This window comes from Branchiostoma floridae, chromosome 4, assembly GCF_000003815.2.
Source record: "Branchiostoma floridae strain S238N-H82 chromosome 4, Bfl_VNyyK, whole genome shotgun sequence".
Lineage (NCBI taxonomy): Eukaryota > Metazoa > Chordata > Leptocardii > Amphioxiformes > Branchiostomatidae > Branchiostoma > Branchiostoma floridae.
Genome location: NC_049982.1, coordinates 21,179,699 through 21,198,295, shown reverse-complemented (window position 1 = coordinate 21,198,295; position 18,597 = coordinate 21,179,699). Strand labels below are relative to the sequence as shown.

At 39.2% G+C, this 18,597-nt stretch overlaps 1 protein-coding gene across 3 annotated transcripts; it reads right to left on the bottom strand.

The window, feature by feature from the left end:
- Nucleotides 1-1,781: 1,781 nt before the first annotated feature.
- LOC118413817 (phosphatidylethanolamine-binding protein 4-like) lies at nucleotides 1,782-6,654 on the bottom strand. Of its 3 annotated transcripts, none has more exons than XM_035817368.1 (4): nucleotides 6,214-6,575; nucleotides 4,996-5,094; nucleotides 4,368-4,431; nucleotides 1,782-2,197 (listed from the first exon to the last, which is right to left on the bottom strand). In XM_035817368.1, exons 1-4 carry the CDS (start codon nucleotides 6,469-6,471, stop codon nucleotides 1,992-1,994), a joined length of 627 nt encoding a protein of 208 aa, XP_035673261.1. In that variant the 5' UTR covers nucleotides 6,472-6,575; the 3' UTR covers nucleotides 1,782-1,991. The 3 variants fall into 3 exon arrangements, with proteins under 3 accessions (XP_035673261.1, XP_035673262.1, XP_035673260.1); XM_035817369.1 differs by lacking the exon at nucleotides 1,782-2,197 and adding an exon at nucleotides 2,590-2,896 and having other exon boundaries at nucleotides 6,214-6,643; XM_035817367.1 differs by lacking the exon at nucleotides 1,782-2,197 and adding an exon at nucleotides 2,903-3,586 and having other exon boundaries at nucleotides 6,214-6,654.
- Between the last annotated feature and the right edge of the window lie 11,943 nt (nucleotides 6,655-18,597).

Here is an 18,597-nt window from a genome sequence, read left to right as displayed (position 1 = left end):
CTGCCTGTCTGTGTTGTAATGAGTCAGTGTGCGGCTGCTGTAGGTCAAGTGTAACGTTACTGTGTTTTGTCACTCAGAGTCAACAGATGTGCCAATTATGAGTCATCTTGAGATCTGTGGTTAAGTCTTAAGTCATGGCTGCACGGAGGAAGACTTACTGCGCCCACCTCAAGATGACTTCGGGTTTACTAGCTGTACAGTAACCTTCACTTATCTAACAGTAGTGAACATTTCTCATGTTAACCATCGGTGACAGCTACGGCCCCCACTGTTCTCTTACAAACTTTCAGGTACTTTTACTGGAACTGATACAGACCAAATGAATGGATACAGAATACATGCCAACTTTCCTGTGGTTACTGGTACATGCATGTGTTTTTTCAATGTCGTGTATGTGTAGGGATATATGTTTATTGATTTACTTTGACTGTACATGTACATGTTTTTGGATTTATTAGGACTTCAATCATGTAATCTGCATGTTTGTTCAATTTTGTCTGACCCTTACCTCTTCTCTAATGATCTCAATGAACAGCTACTAGAAGACCAATTTGAGTTTTTCCTGTATAAATAAAAGCTCAAACAAACAAGCCTTTGCCATCATGAGACATGTAGAGCAGAAATGTTGATAAAAATGTAATGAATGATAAAACATACATACACTGCCAACACCTGTATACACGTACCTCAACTGTATACTAGTATTTTGTATTGCCTGTACAACATTTTGACAGTAAGGGAATTAAAATATTTAGGCCTGCACTGTAACTGTAAATAGATGCTCACAGAAATACAATGGGACATGTCTGAGTTAACATCTTCTATTTATTGCACATAGCTAATCACCAGTCTTACTGAATAATCCCATAGCAATTATTGAGCATCAAAGAAGGAATACATCAGAGTTGGTGGGCGAGCAAACTACCCAAGAGGAAAGTTACCTCATTTAAACAGGTGGGTGTCTAGCTTAGCTCCTTCATTGGTGTATGTATATATATTAATTATTTCAACTTAGTAGAACATACAATATGTAGTTCATTGCACTAAGGCTATTGTATAGATGGGGTATAGATATGTGTAGAACACAAGACTATGAATAGAACAATTTCTCAATTTTTGAAAAATATGAATACGCAGAGCTTCTTTAAATAGAGCAAGAATATATTAATTTTTCAAAAAGCAACATTGCCATGTACTATTTCTGCGTTTGAAATGTGAGTTTCCATTTGTGAAAGTTGTAGGAGGCAAGAGCCCTGCCCAAATAAGTGCAAAGGACATACTGATCAATACTAAGATTCAAAAGATGTGGGACCAAAATTCTATGTCTTTGACAGAAATAAAAATCTATACAAGAAAGGTGTTCCCAGTAGACTTTTTCCAAATTTTGTGATGTCAAAAAAACAAGGAAGTTGGCAAAAGTCCTGATCAGTACCAGCATTAATGATACTATTTTAGGCACAAGCGGGTCCAGCAACATACATTAGAGACATGCTAATCAAATTACCGGCACAACTGACGTCATCTGGGCCAGGTTCACTGTCTAATAATGTCCGCTGGGCACAAATCTAATGACGCAGAAAACAACACAGACTGCCTAATGATTTTCCAGCCATATTTGCTGCACATCAAAGTGGTAATTAGATTGGCCTGCCTTTTGGAGTTGTCCTTTGGGACTGAGAGAAACCAATACGAGAAACCATTTTGTTTTGTATCCATATCTAACCTGTCTGGAATTCAGAAAAAACAACCACATTTCACCTGAAAATTTCTCAATATATCAATATATCACCAGCTTTTTAAGACAGCTTAGAGTTAGACAGTTTATGTTGGAATAAAATAACTACTTTTCATAGCTCTAATGCTTACTGTCAGTTAACATGTTATACTGTCAACAATAACTTTTGGACTTTTCAAAACTGTTTGTTTTAACATATTTCCAGGGCTTTCTTTGGTCCTTTTAATCTGCCTGTTCCATATCACCTGAACACAATTCAATTTTCTGTTTCCTTTTCTGGGTTTTCTGTTTTGAATTCTGTAGCAGCCACAAGGGGTCCAAGATCAGCTGCAAATGCTGGAAGATCAAACTTCCCCCGACTATCGCTGTTCAAGGTCTTGTCCTGGCCTGGTTGCAGGCGGTAGAGAAAGAACTGGTAGTGATGCAGACCAGATCCTTTGGGTGGCGTCGGAGGTTTGTAACCTAGCAATGAAGAGGGGGAGAGACCATCAGCATGGCTGGACCTATAAGGATACTTTGGATATCTTTTTGATGCTGCAGATGTATGTTGTTGTCTTTGACGTCTGACGCCTTCCCACTACAAATCTGAGAAATGTACCTTCATCATCCAAGAAATTCTGTTACATTACCCTTTTCATCATTCTGTTTGTTGAATGGGGATGTTAAGATGTGTGGTGTTTGTGCTTAAGTCCCATTGTCTCTTTGTTCCTGGTTTTGGTAGTGATTTACTCTAATGATCTTAAGTAATAATTACTAACTGGTACATGTACATATGTATATGTAGGTTACTATTATTTGCTCAATCTTCAAAAAAGGAGAAAAGTAATCAAAGGATATGCATACGAAGGAAGTGGTTCAGGTGAGGAAAAAGGCATTTCTTTATTCAATTTTGTCAGAGCATGATAAAGAACACACACAGTGCAAGAGCTCCAAGTTGCAGCAAGTTTATCTCTCGAGCCAGCTCATAACAAATCTGTGGAGCTTCAAAAGATAATGGGACTGCCAATATGTATGTCTTTTGAATACAGTGACTTATGCCATATTGTCTTCATTCTCTGACCTTCCATATCATCTGGTTCTGGCTGAAGTGGCCTGCTTTAAAAAATACACCATTACAAGTTGACCTTGAAAACACCATGACCTTGCCCCTGAGCCAGCTAACTGCATTTATAGGGGAAAGACATGATGAATTGGTTTTGTTTGTCTTCAGTAGACACCTGCAGAGACATTGATGGAGGGAAAAGGGTTGCGATCAGAAGGAACACATTCATGTCGCCCACCACCGTTGCTCAGTGAAGGTGGCCAGACAGACCCTGTGGCAGGTGTAAATGCATACAGAACACAGCACAATGTTGAATGGCTGATGTAGTAATGCAGGCTGACATGTCATACAAGTCAATATGCAGCAGTATTCCCTTTAGCTAAGGATGGAAAAGACCATGTTAAGAATAAGAAGAAAGAATATATTTAACAAGAAAGAAAGCACCACATAGAGGTACAAAATGTACCAAGTAATTCTTGATGGTATGGTTACTAGGCCATGCTTTTACCTATTTGGTTTAGCACACCATTGTGAAACAGTCAGGAATTGATCGTATCCCTAGATACTTCTATTATCAGCAAACTAATTCTACAGTTCATCTCGATCTCCAGCATTCTCTGTCACAAACTCAGTAGCAGCCACCGGGTCCTCAAATTTCATCTCCTGCAGAAAAGCCTTTAGGTCAAACTTGCCGCGGTGTTTCTGCTGTTCCTGAGTGAGTATTATGGGATGTGTGGGTGGCTCCAGAAAGAGGAGGAACTGGTAGCGATGACGGCCCGAGCCTGGGGGTGGGGTGGGGGGTGCGTAGGCTGCAGTGTCCAGCCAGGTGGGGGAAAAAGTCAGAAATCACAAACATTCTGACGGAAATCAGTCACATGTACTATCTCAGTCCCAATTTCATGAAATAGAAGGTGAAAAACATGTTTGGTGAGTCCTGATAGTGTTAAGCACTTTACAATGGATAAAAAGAACATTCGTGGCACTGAGAGGGTATAAGGTCATCACCACCCACACACAAAAGTGGCACACTGTAAATGTGTTAAGCTTCCAACCTTGACCCCATATTCTTAACACCTTCACATTGTATCCATTCAAGTTTAAATAATATGTCAGGTGAGCTATCTGAAGAAGGAAGAGACCACAATAATTTGAATAAAGGGCCTAATAAACATGGATTTTGGTTTAAAAACAGATTTAGTCCAACTTTCAAGCAAAGACCATAGAGTTTCAAAGGCTGTCAATGGACCTGAAAATGGTAACCCTGCCCTATGTTTTGTACTTGTTTTTCCACTTGACTATATAAAAGCTTCACACAATGGAAGACATCTGCATGTGCATCAATTTTAACTTCCTCTCTAACAAAAAGTTAGTTGTCAAAATCAACAGGTTATTGTGATTATGACCAGTAACATATTGCCTAGAATGCACCTATTTATTCTTATACTTGTCAAAAGAATAGAAGATTTTATTTTATCTCATTTTCAAGATTTATCCCTCTCAATTCTAGCATCAAATTTGGGTTTCTGGACAATGTCCCCCTTAAAATCAAGTTTGAATGACCTTATCATAAAATAACACAAATAAACATACTTGTCAAGGTCCTTCCAACAGAACTCCAGTCTTGACTCGGTATACCTTTCTGCAAATCTTCACCCTGTGGAAAGACAACAGATGGAACCATAACAGATCTACAAGCAGGGCCTAAGAGTAAGGTCTCGGCTCATTCTCAGGGATGTTTTTGTGTACTCTTTAACTTAAGAGTACACAAAAAACATCGCTGAGAATGAGCCGAGACCTTTTAAGTCTTTCCTGGTATTGGGCTTTTGACAGTTGCAACAACAGGTGTAGTATGTTGAGAATGAGATCCAAATTAGGATGAAACTTCATTCAAAATAACACCAGGTCCTGGACTCTGCAGCCATGACTGTTCCTTGCTTTTGTCAAGTAAAAAAAGCATGTACATTATTTGTACACCATGCACAGACCACAGTGGTAATCTGGTGATGCTGGTGGCAAATTAGGGGAAGGTGATCTTGTGCTTAGTGTTCTAGTACGTAGAAGCTAACGATTCTGGGTTCTAATCCATTAATATTACAGTCATTCTGGTCCTACTTACTCATGATCAGCTGAGCTCATTATGAGCAAGCCAGTACCAAGATATCTTTATCCTTATCCTTTTAACGGCACAAAACAGACTCCAGAAAAACAGTAGTTTTACCGAGATGTAAGTGACCAGCCAGTGTCGCCAGTACGCCATTTCTGGGTTTTTAGCAGAGGGGGCGTCAGGGTCAACCATCACTAGCAGGTAGCGGGCATCCTGCAGAGGCACATAAACAAATAAGGACACAACAAACTTTTTTCAAATTGATCAATAATTTGGGAAAATTGGATCAATGGGTAACTTAGGCCACAGCAAGTAAATTTTATCGATGACATCTGCGCGCTCATTAATTTTCGCCTGATTTCAGAAAAAAAACAAGAATTTTTTTCTTCTTCAGGGAAGGCCGGATAGACGAAAATGGGTAAAGGTTGTGTTGTAACCTAATCATTAAATGTAGAATTGACACTAGAGACACTGTAGCATTGACTGTAGTTGCAGAAGTGAAACTTGATAGATAGTTGTAAGAGTGGCACAACTATGGAAGCTATGAGTGTAGTTGCCAACATGGTTAATGATACCAGTCTACCACACTAGTGTCACTTTAACTACACTGGTGCACTTCTTAATACAGGAATGAATGCCTTGTTGGCTGTGATGCCATATTTTGTCACTTCAAGTCTTGTTACAACGTCTATTTTGAAAATATGCCATCTTGTTTTTTTTACCCATCTTGTTTTTTTTTGCCCTATCTCATTATTTTTGCTGTCTGCAGAGGATGCCATCCATAAGATTTACTTGCTGTGGCCTAATAGAGTACAATGTAATCCATTTGATCCATTTTGTAAATGATTTGTGCATAACTTAAAAATAAGCAAACAATGGCATCAATATATAAAATTCTTTGATAAATACTTTTTTCAAATCAGCCTCTATCACTTGATATTATTTTCTACGTGTATTTCATATTTTACCAATTAAGTGCAAACGAAAGGACTTCATTTGCAATTTGCACATCTTTATTATATAATATAAAAAAAAAAAAGAAATGTGCAGACACGAACATATTGGCCCATTAGAATTTAGATCATCAAATTTTCAACTACTTAAACATAAGTGTAGTGCAACCCGGATGCACCTGTGTACCTATCAAACACCTGACGTGACGTCGCGCAACTTTCACTGCTGCATTATATAAGCAACAACGCCACGTCACAATTTCATTTTACTTTCCCTTTTAAACAATAACAGTACGATTTGGTGAACGAGGGACCGGGATAACGCAATTTTCTGAAGCAAACATTGACTGTTTGTCTTTCACAAGATCAATAACATTACCTTTTCGGCCTTTTCGTACTTGACACGCGGCGGCCTCTCGTGGAACCACCCCAGTGGGATGGGTTCCTGATCCTGACCGCATTGAATTGGGCCGTTCATAAAGTCATACTCGATTTTGAGGTCTCGTGTGCATACAAACTGGTCTATCCCTTGCTGATCCCTCAATACTTCTTTTCCTGCTTGACTTTCTCCAGGAGCTATGAGGTAAAACAGCGCCAAAGTGACCAGACACACACAAACCGTCAACTTCGACTCCATTTTTGGTTCTTCGACTTGTTATTCTTGTTGAGTAGGAACGGTCCATAATGATGTAGGGATAGATTGCAAGATGATTTCACTTTTAAAGAGTAGACAAATCACGAAAGAGTAAGTTTACAATATTTCAAGGCACATTAATACTACTAATTTCTAACATATGTATACAATACGATCAAAGACGTCGACAGTATAGAATGTGCTTATATGGTGAATACAATATTCACCCCCATAGGCAAGTGAACTGTACTGACCAATGAAACGTTCGATGCTTTCTACATAAGTGCCTGTTTTCTTTACCACAAGCATTCAATGCTTAACGAATTATATGACAACTATCATATCCAAATGATACGAGATTGAAATCCCATTAAAAAAATTGGGCTTTATTTTTGTCTACTTCGAATACCGTATAAAGTGTGCAAAACAAAATCAAAGGCACTACTCCAAAGAGCAATGGTCGAACCAAGATGTTATGTTATGTTCTCACAAGAGCTATAGGTGCCTCCGTTTAACGGCGGCGCGCACACAATAAGCGCCACGCTACTATTGGTCAATCCCATCGGTGAGGATAGTTTCGTCGACGGCAGTACAGCAGTTCCGCCATGCTGTTGGCTTACAATATCATAATTCAACATTTGAGCGCATAAAACACGGCCTTTTAGAGCATATTCATGCTATGTAAGCCCTTAAACAGATAGGTCCTTTTCTATATGATACTAAGAAACATACGTAATCGGAATTGACCCGAGTTTATGGTTCAAAACAGTAACTTTGTTACGCATATTTATCCCGGAAGCGACTGTCGCTTCCTTGCCCCTAGTTAGTCCCTCATTCATCGGTTAAATTTTACGTATAACACACCATACAGGTAATATTTGCGTGGCTCTTAGCTCTGGGGACCAGGTAACACACCATACAGGTAATATTTGCGTGGCTCTTAGCTCTCGGGACCAGGTAACACGCCGTACAGGTAATATTTGCGTGGCGCTTAGCTCTGGGGACCAGGTGACACACCCTACAGGTAATATTTGCGTGGCGCTTAGCTCTGGGGACCAGGTAACACACCGTACAGGTAATATTTGCGTGGCGCTTAGCTCTGGGGACCAGGTAACACACCCTACAGGTAATATTTGCGTGGCGCTTAGCTCTGGGGACCAGGTGACACACCCTACAGGTAATATTTGCGTGGCGCTTAGCTCTGGGGACCAGGTAACACACCGTACAGGTAATATTTGCGTGGCTCTTAGCTCTGGGGACCAGGTAACACACCATACAGGGAATATTTGCGTGGCGCTTAGCTCTGGGGACCAGGTAACACACCCTACAGGTAATATTTGCGTGGCTCTTAGCTCTGGGGACCAGGTAACACACCATACAGGGAATATTTGCGTGGCGCTTAGCTCTGGGACCCGGTAACACACCGTACAGGTAAAATTTGTGTGGCGCTTAGCTCTGGGGACCAGGTAACACACCATACAGGTAATATTTGCGTGGCGCTTAGCTCTGAGAGCAGAGAGGCCATGCCACGCCTGGCCGTGAGCGGTTGGGTGCATCGTTGGTGGCTCAAGTGGTAAGTGCGTTGTACGTACGATCTCTGTCCTTGGCCTCATCCAGAAATAATAAGCACAACTCAAATTTTGAGTCACAGCTTCGTAGTATCAAGTCTTCTATCAATATCCTCCAAATTTCAAACCATTGCAGTCATTACTTTCCAGGCATTCGTTTTTTTTTGCAAATCAGAAGGTAAGTGGCGAGAAAAACAAGGATGAATTGTGATCAGACGCGTGGGTCGAGTTCCCTATGCCATAAGTCTTTGTCATTAACAAAAGACATTGTCAAAATGTTTGATCATGATGAAAGAAGTGGGTGTCAAACTTCCAGCAGCGCAAGTTGACCCGCACACCTCAGGTCGCAGCATAATTGTCCACGTTTTCCCCATCTACCTTACCTAACGTTACAAAAAGTAATGATCACAATAATTTGAATTTCGGTGCACATTCATGAAGACTTAATACTTAACATCTATGCTTCGAAATATGAGTTGTGCTTATTACACGTAAAGGAAATTCTAGACAATACTGGTTGCTTTTTTTTATGGAACTCTATGGATTCATGGTTAGACAACAAGCATATATGTACATCGCTAAGAAAAGGGTTGAAAGATATATATATCCAGACATTTTCTCATAGACTGTCTACAGGTAATGGTAAGTTAAGATTTTTAAGAAACTATAAAAGAAGGGATACTCAATGATAACTTATTTAACGTTACTAGATAAATTCGTGGTCAGATCGACAAGGGGGAAACTTAGAATTAGCGCCCACCCCCTTGAAATTGAGAAAGGGCGGTACAAAAAGCTACCTGTGGACGAAAGAGCATGTAACCATTGTATTGCAAAACCGGTGGAAGACGAAATACATTTTATTTCTAACTGCCTCTCTAATGACCAGGAAAGAAAGGAGTTATTTGAAGAGGCATGCAGAACACAAAAATTTCCAAACGCTTACTGACGAAAACAAAACTATAACGCTGTTAACGTCACATAACCCACTCATTATAGAAAAGGGTGGGGTACTTCGTCTTCCACTGAAAAGAAATCAAACCCCAAATGCGTAGATTGTAGCTCTCAGCAGTCCATATCATTGATAGAATAGTCACTTTTCTAGACTTGTCACCATTGTTATCTATACCAAAGTGTTTTTATGTTATTTTATGCATGTTTACTATATTTTCTGTATGTTTCATGTTTCAATTAGCCCTCGGGCAAGAACTTGCAAATAACTTTCATCATTATTTCTGGGTGAGGCCAAGGACTTATATTGATCACTCCTCGTACAGATCCCAAAGGATCGCCCACGTTTTGTACGTAGACAGCACGCAGTTGCACGTACGACGAAGCGATATCCACCCCAAGTGTAGTAGTAGTATCCAGCATAATGTGGAGGTGTATGAATAAAGTGTACGCGTTTATGTGTGTGGATTATGTACCCAAAATAATAGGGCTTAGTAGGCACTCTGTTTTGGAAACCAGCGGAGGTGGGTTTGTGTTTGAGACCACTGATCACAAAGTTACCCAGTAACAAGTAACACGATAATGATCCATGATTTCAGCATAGCAATTGGCACAGCGACTTTGCAAGCATTTATAAATATTTCAGCCAAATTTGAAAGAAATCCGATTCTCATAACATTAATGAGGGAGATGAAGTTCTAAACGTTCACGTCCGGATCACGGAACTCGCGTTCCAACCCCCATTTGCCGAATAGTCCTATCAAACGAGGTTTTCCTATCAAACGAGTGCGAGTGGTATTTTTCACTTAATACTTTGGCAACGGTTGGCTAATATACTGAGCTATCTGTGTTGCTAGAAATGTTACTCTTTCGTTATTTTGCAATTGTTTAAAGATACCGAGTCCATTTATCTGTCGAAGTCGTCAGTTTTTGTGATCTCACAAAAGTCCAAAGTCCGGAAAGTCCGACATTACAAAATGATGTCGGGTTAGGGATTTCCAACCTGAAATAGGCACAAATTTTTATATAACTCTGCTAAGGGTATTTCGGCGATATCAGCACTTTCCTTTGTGAGTGGTTACACTCGGTATACCCGTGAGTTGTGCTAAAAAGTCCACTTTGGACTTTTATTTTCCAAACGTCAACAGCTCAAAACTCAATAACCAATCAAAATGATTAAATGAGAATTCATACAGCGACTAAGTAGGTTTTCATGTATATGCCGACCAAATTTGGTAGAAATCTGTCGTTCCCTAAGAGAGGTATGAAAACCACTGACGAGTCGGCAAAAACGTGAGAGCGCACTCCGACCGCTATGTTCCACTTAGGCAATTTTAGTCCGATTTGAACCCCGCATGACGGGAGTGCGATTTACTTCATGAAACGAGGAAAAATCGGTGTCTGTCAATGAAATTTTCACCACGGTAGGCTAATATACTGATCTATATGTACTTTAAGCGGTTTTGCTCTGTCGTCTATCTAATTGCAGATATAGGCGATTCATCTTTCTTCATTATTCAGCTCATGCGATATCTGTACAGCAGGTGGCGCTTATCGGTGTCATTTGTCGACGTTTAAAAACCCACTATTCATGAATTGTTATCTGCACAATTGGCAAAAATACGTATCTTGATATTCCATTTGTCAGATAGCCTTCATAGTGCGCATTGATGAATACACATACAAGTTATATATAATGGCGACATTCTATATCCTGGCGGAACTACAGGATTTGCCCTGCCGCGGTGTGTCATTGTATTTTGACGAGTTCTAAAACCGCCTGTTCAATGATGATGATCGTGATCAGCAGAACGAGTGCCAAATTTAATCGTGATGTTCCATTTGGTCAAGTCTTTCGTTTCCACTTCCTTCCTGGGCGCTTGCTGTCGATGTGCTTGGAGATACTTTATATCAATAAGTAAATATTACCCCCAATTAATTCATCTATGTAACAATAATGATAATATACATCGATATGCCAGCCAAACTTGAGAGAAACCGTTTTTGTTTTGTAGAAGAGACATAAACGACACTTGATATTAATTTTCCTTCAAAAGATTCAGTGTTCCGCACAAGTATTTTTCGAAAGACCACTATTTATTCATGGTGGCTTCACTGCAGCGAAATAAAGCTTTACAAGAGATGCAATAAGAGCCACACACAACATACCCTTTTAGTGACATCACTGGCCTTTCAGTGATATCACTGGTTCCTTTTTATGTGGTACCTCTCATATTTGTAGAAATTTCAACATTTACTGTAAAGTTGCGAGAAATAGGTGATCATAGATGCCAAGTCTCCAAAACTTAACTGAGAGTTACTTGGAAACGAATGTTTCATGTCGAATTGGGATTTCAAAGAGAGGCTACATAAGTCCACATGAATATGTGTGATAAATATGAAGAAAAAAAACAAGGTGAAAAACAAACATGTTAAAGTTGCGCGCTCGCCGCGTGGCCGCATCGTGACATCCATGTTTCGCATGGGTAAATCAAGGTCAATTTGAAGCGCATCACGCACAATTGCATTTTTCTTTTAATTTGAAAGTTCATCTGCGTTGGTAGTTCAGTCATTATTGAACTATTCTAACTGTAATATCCAACACAAAAATTGACCTCATCCAAATTTTCGACTGAACAGCACCAGTCTTTGTCAAGAGATGAACAATCCACTGCTGTAAATACTGAATAGAACGCGTGACTCAGCAAGCTCAGATCATAGGTTGCAGGAAGGCTATGTCTCTGTTTTAAATAGGGATGGTTGTAAAGCTCTGATGTAGATGGCTTTTTTGATCCCTCTAGCAAAATAGTCAGGCTCTATGTCCAAGATTTTAACTTTGTCCTTTGAGACCGAATGACCAGGCGATTCTATATGAATATGTTGGGAAACTTCTGAGGTTGTTGAACTCGGGGGTCTGTGCTCAAGGACCCTGGTCTTGAGTGATCGCTCAGATTTGCTCTTCTGATGCAAAAAGAGCATTTTTTTGCAGAAAAAAAGATATCGCGAAACGATATCCAATTTTGTTCAACCAACTTTATTGGGTGTGGAATGATTTTTTGACATCAAATATGCAATTTTTTGGTAAAAAAATCTCAATTTGCTCGTCTTTGGCAAAAAGAGCATTTTTTCGCATAAAAAAATGATATCGCGAAACAATGTCCGATTTTGTTCAAACCAACTTTATTGCGTGCGGAATAATTTTTTGACATCAAATATGCAACTTTTTAGTCAAAAAATCTCAATTTGCTCTTCTGAGGCAAAAAGGGCATTTTTTCGCATAAAAAAATGATATCGCGAAACAATGTCCGATTTTGTTCAAACCAACTTTATTGGGTGCGGAATAATTTTTTCACATCAAATATGCAACTTTTTGGTCAAAAAATCTCAATTTGCTCTTCTGAGGCAAAAAGGGCATTTTTTCGCATAAAAAAATGATATCGCGAAACAATGTCCGATTTTGTTCAAACCAACTTTATTGGGTGCGGAATAATTTTTTCACATCAAATATGCAACTTTTTGGTCAAAAAATCTCAATTTGCTCTTCTGAGGCAAAAAGGGCATTTTTTCGCATAAAAAAATGATATCGCGAAACAATGTCCGATTTTGTTCAAACCAACTTTATTGGGTGCGGAATAATTTTTTCACATCAAATATGCAACTTTTTGGTCAAAAAATCTCAATTTGCTCTTCTGAGGCAAAAAGGGCATTTTTTCGCATAAAAAAATGATATCGCGAAACAATGTCCGATTTTGTTCAAACCAACTTTATTGGGCACGGAATAATTTTTTGACATCAAATATGCAATTTTTTGGTCAAAAAATCTCAATTTGCCCTTCTGAGGCAAAAAGTGCATTTTTTCGCATAAAAAATTGATATCGCGAAACAATGTCCGATTTTGTTCAAACCAACTTTATTAGGTGCGGAATAATTTTTTTACATCAAATATGCAACAATTTGGTCAAAAAATCTTAATTTGCCCTTCTGAGGCAAAAAGAGCATTTTTTCGCATAAAAAAATGCTTTCGCGAAACGATGTCTGATTTTCTTCAAACTAACTTTATTGGGTGCGGAATAATTTTTTAGACGAAACGCTGAAATCTTGATTACTAACCTTGCTTTTTTGTGTATTATGTTAAAGCCTCATATGTTCACCCAACACTTTTTGCAAAGTTTTATTTTCCTTTTTTTTTCGACCGCCCACCCCAATATTTTTCTGAAAAAATCCGAGAAGCATCAAATAAAATTACTTAACACAAAAGAAACTTGAAGCAATAGTCTAATGAATCGGTATAGGTTCACATTTTAATAAGAACTTCATTGTGCACCAGTAGGTAATGTAAACATACTTAATTCACTATCTCCTTCGCTCTGTGACACAATTTGCACAAAAGTACATGTATATAATATAAAAAAACTTTGGGAGACAAAAGACATTTCGTATCATCTTCTAAGTTCTTTGCAAAAACTTTCGTGTTTTTTTTACAAAAACATCATGTAAGAATTGAGCTATTCAAACTAAATATTGTCACCAAATACCATAACAATGTTGTCATGTTCACTGTTGGAAAATATTAACACCTCTCAACATCAAAGAACCTACTCATTACATCATACGTTGGACCCTTCCTTTTCCACTGCTAACAGAAAAGAAGTCAATCTGAACATATTTACATGTACACTTTGGATATTATCATTTCACATAACAGTAGCCAAATGTCTCACATTGTCATTGTCATGTGCAACAAATTACAAACATACAGAGTACGACCTAGGCTAGGAGAATTGTGCACAAAATAATAAATATATAACATGACATAGAAAATCCATCACAAATCTCCAGATACTTCACACAAAATCAATGTCTAAAAACTAAAAGGTGCACATTACAGACTCCTGTGCAGCCAAGAAGTTGTAAAAATTGTGATCTAAATAAGAATGAAGATGGATGTCATATTGTTGCAGACGGTATTATACAACAAAGATAAATAGCCTCAATTGCATACAATATATGTTCCATATCTTCTAATATCAACATAGCACAGGAAAAATTATGTTACTTTAAATACGCAATTAGACAAACAATGTAATATAAGCTCCATCCTTTCCATACATTCATACCTGCAAGAAGCGAGAAGTGGAACCTATCCTTGACTTTGTTCCAAGATCTTAGTTCGTGTATCTTTTGTTAAGAATATGTTTTCTGTGTCCTTGTTACCTCATAAGCAAATGCAACTCAGTTCGCCTGGTTGACTCAAGTCTACATCAGTATGGGTCTGTGGCAAGCCTTCCCTGATGACTCTTCATTTTCTTAGTGACAATCTCCATCTGAAACAATGTACAAAAATTCTAATCACACAGGCAAGACAAGATATAGAACATGTATTGGCCATCTATCTTGTTCCAGTGGTCTGACCAGTGGGTCTGTGCTGCTAGAGAAATGTAAAATAGCTTACTCTCCTTAGATTTGATAAGAAGCATCTGGCTACAGAACGTGCCTCCAGCTAAACATGTACAGTGAAAACAAGCAACAAAACAATTATTTGAATGTACTGTGAATGCAGAATTGTGTTCCCTGGTACCCAGAGCTAGAAGCCACAAAGATATTACCTGTAAGGTGCCTTATCTAGTCCCTAGAGTTAATAGACACAAAAATATTACCTGTAAGGCCACACCAATTTAATTTCGTGGTTCACGGAGTTTTTCATAAAAAATATGGAGCGAGAGGGCGAAATAAAAATTAAAAAAAAAATTGTAAAATGGTTGGGGTAAAGGTAACGGCTAATCCAAAAAAGTACAAAAACACTTATTGTACAGTAACAGCACCTGTATCCACACTTTAAGGAGCTTATAATATAAAGGCCAATTTGCTACACCAGAAAGCTGGTGAATGGTTTCATTAATGGTGAAAATTTGCTGAGTGGAATTTTTTTATTTTATTTCCAAAAACATAGGAGCGAGCGAATCCGTGAACCAAGAAATTAAATTGGTGTGGCCTAAGGTGGGTAACCAGGTTCCCAGAGCTAAGAGCCACACAAATATTACCTGTACGGTGTGTTACCTGGTCCCCAGAGCTAAGAGCCACACAAATATTACCTGTAGGGTGTGTCACCTGGTCCCCAGAGCTAAGAGCCACGCAAATATTACCTGTAAGGTATGTTACCTGGTCCTCAGAGCTAAGAGCCACGCAAATATTACCTGTAAGGTGTGTTACCTGGTCTCTAGAGAGCTAAAATTTAACCGATGAATGAGGGACTAACTAGGGGCAAGGAAGCGACTTGCTTCCGGTATAAATATGCGTAACAAAGTTACTGTTTTGAACCATAAACTCGGGTCAATTCCGATTACTTATGTTTCTTAGAATCATATAGAAAAGGACCTACCTGTTTAAGGGCTTACATAGCATGAGTATGCTCTAAAAGGCCGTGTTTTATGCGCTCAAATGTTGAATTATGATATTGTAAGCCAACAGCATGGCGGAACTGCTGTACTGCCGTCGACGAAACTATCCTCACCGATGGGATTGACCAATAGTAGCGTGGCGCTTATTGTGTGCGCGCCGCCGTTAAACGGAGGCTATAATACCTCCTCACAAGGACCTTGGTGCTGATGTTTCTGTCAACATAAAAATAATGTCCGTTGAAGATTCTTCTCCGTTGAATTTGGTAGGTTTACTGCACATAGCTACTGATCATATTATAAGGATTGAAAACAGTTAAACGTATTAGAAGTGAGGGATGTGTTTAAAAACAGGTGCTTGTGTGGGGACGTGCATGAGGGGGAGGGGAAATCTGTTTTCTCGTATCAAAATTAGTAGAATTAACTGATATCAGGGGATAAAACACTTCAGCTGTGACGCTAGTTAGTTAGTTATGACTAACGAAAAAATCTTACTTATAAGATGTTGTCGAAATGAAGAAGACGAAGAAGACAAGGGTAAATTCGACATGTTTATGTTCAGACTGCTGCATGCTGCAGGGTTGGCGGAAACGGCTGCCCGGTCGGTCGGCGGAAACCGCTGCCCGGTCCGGTCCGGAGGCTGGTTTTGGGGGTTTCGAGTGTACCAAATGTAAGCAACATGGCTTGCTGTCGCAACATTAATTTAGGTGCATTTCTCGTGTAGTCTGACCCTACGTTGAACAGTAGCATTAATATCGTAAACACTACCGTACTTACCGAAATAGCAGCGTAATTTCGATCTTATACACGTTTACGATCTTATACCAGATTTCGGTGATGCCAGCTCATTAACGCTTATCATGAGGTCGATAATGAGCCGCGTGTCCTCTCCGGAAGAACTGATTAACGCCTTGATTTTTTTGCGAAAATGTTATCCCCAACACTAGTTTTATATTCATATACTCTGAAATAAGAAAAATGTAGGTTGGATTGATTGGATTGTGTAATTCATTGGAAGTTATCGACATTCCATGCGGCGCACAGTAGGTCGTTGACCCCGAAATACGCAGCGTGTGTAGACACGTGGATATGTGTGAGGCGCTTCTAATAGGGGACAGTAGTAAACTTTATCATTACTTGCTCTTTGGAATAGATTAGACAAATAAAATGTGGGCATTGATCAGAGTATGAGTCTGAGTGTATGAGTGTTGAAGATTAATTGCTAATTAAAAAATTTTCTCGAGCCGACCATGGCCAAGTTGTTTATCGCGATGTTATTTGGGCTCTAGTCGCTCTGCCGATCTGAGACTGGATGAGATTATGCTGACTTTTACTGCCACGAACACATTTGTTAAATCCTTGGTTAAATCTTTATTATCTGTGGGTTTCTTCATTTCCGACATGTGAGAAAATAGTATTGACTGATCAATCAAAGAATTGCAGTTTCAGGCTGTTTTATTAATAATCAATTATGTTCTAATTAATATTCCGTCTACACTGTATTAAAAAGATGCATTTTCTTAATATTACCGACCGCTCTCCATGTGATAGCGCCCCGTAAATACGGCCTTAATTACGATCTGATTTACAGCATGTACACGATTACCCTAGTCGTAATTTAGATACAGAATACTAGTACTACCAGCTGTTTTCCAACCAAAACCACGTCCAAAATTTCGACAAGGTTTTGTATACGTTTATTCTACGATGAGTGTATGTTTAATATTGAGATTACAATGCCTTCTGCTGCAAGAAGGCGCAGCTGCATTAGATACCTTACTCTGCTGTATGCAATACTCAAAACCCCAAAGCCAACCGGACCGGGCAGGGGTTTCCGCCGACCGACCGGGCAGCCGTTTCCGCCAACCCGCATGCCTGCACATAATTTTATGCAGACGACATGGTGACCTGCATGACACAAGATGTCTCAGACATGACCGTCATAATAATAATGATAATAATAATATCGGGTGTATTTTGCAGCCAGTAGGTACCCAAAGTGTGGGTAATGAGGCTGTTTAACGTGGTCGAGGCACCTCCTCGAGCACGGGACCCCCGTTTTAGTCCCTCCCGGAAGATGATTTGTTGGAAAGCTTCGTGAGGCCACAGCAATCTGGATATCAACAAATCATATTCCTCAAATCATCTGGACTGTTTACCCACTATTGCATAAATATTTGTATGATTTGTATAAACGTTATGTAAAACATTACTATTAAGTATAACCATACCATCAAGAACTCTCCTGTACACAATGTATCTCTTAACAGTGCTGAGAGTAGCTGGGGCAACGATCGCAAGGAGAAAATCGTAATTTTGCATTATTTTCTCTGCGAAAATAATGCTAAATTACGACTTTCTCCTTGCAATCGTTGCCCCAGCTATGCTGAGAGTATTGTCGGCCACTCATAATCAGGACTATTACTGCAAACCAGAGAATCTTTTACAGTGATGGCTTCAATTACTTTGCTCCTCTATGGCACTGTATCAGAAAGACTGGCTGGATAGAAGATGTCTATACATTAGATAGGATTGGGGCTAGTAAAATGCCTAGGCCAACCGTCAGAGTGGTTACCAGATTATGATGTCATCTGCTGACAGATACTGTTACAGTAACGATAAGTCCATTTCATATTGCATTTGGCAATATTAGCGGATGGGGGTTAAACACTAGCTCATGGCATTTAATTTCAGTGGCAAGAACATTCTTCATTTTAGCTGGCCTCACATTGATCAAATAATTGCAATGATGAAATTCTAGCTGTGAAATAGTTTGGCTAGAATTAAGTTCCCGCAAATAAACAAAGAGTTACAGTACAAGTGACTGCTGTAAGATGATGCCACCCTCAGGTAGGTACATGCCACCCACTCTTGGAAATCCCTGTTGTATGAAATCACACCCACTGTTGGATGAACGTCACCCACTTGTAACTTGTTAATACAATGTAACCCACGATCAGTTCTGGATCGCACATTAAAGAATGATCATGTCAGTGATGCCATCCAATGTTGATTGATGTAGCCCACTATTGGTTAATGGTACGATTAAAGTCATGAAACTTTCATGGAGGTTTGAATGTAAGATAGCCACAGCAAAACGATGTTGCCCACTGTTTAAGGTATCTCGGTTGGCTAAATTGGCATTTTGACCTTCCACTGTTTTCTTATTAATAAATTAAGAAAGAATGGAGCCGTAACGAATGTTGATAGATGGGCAT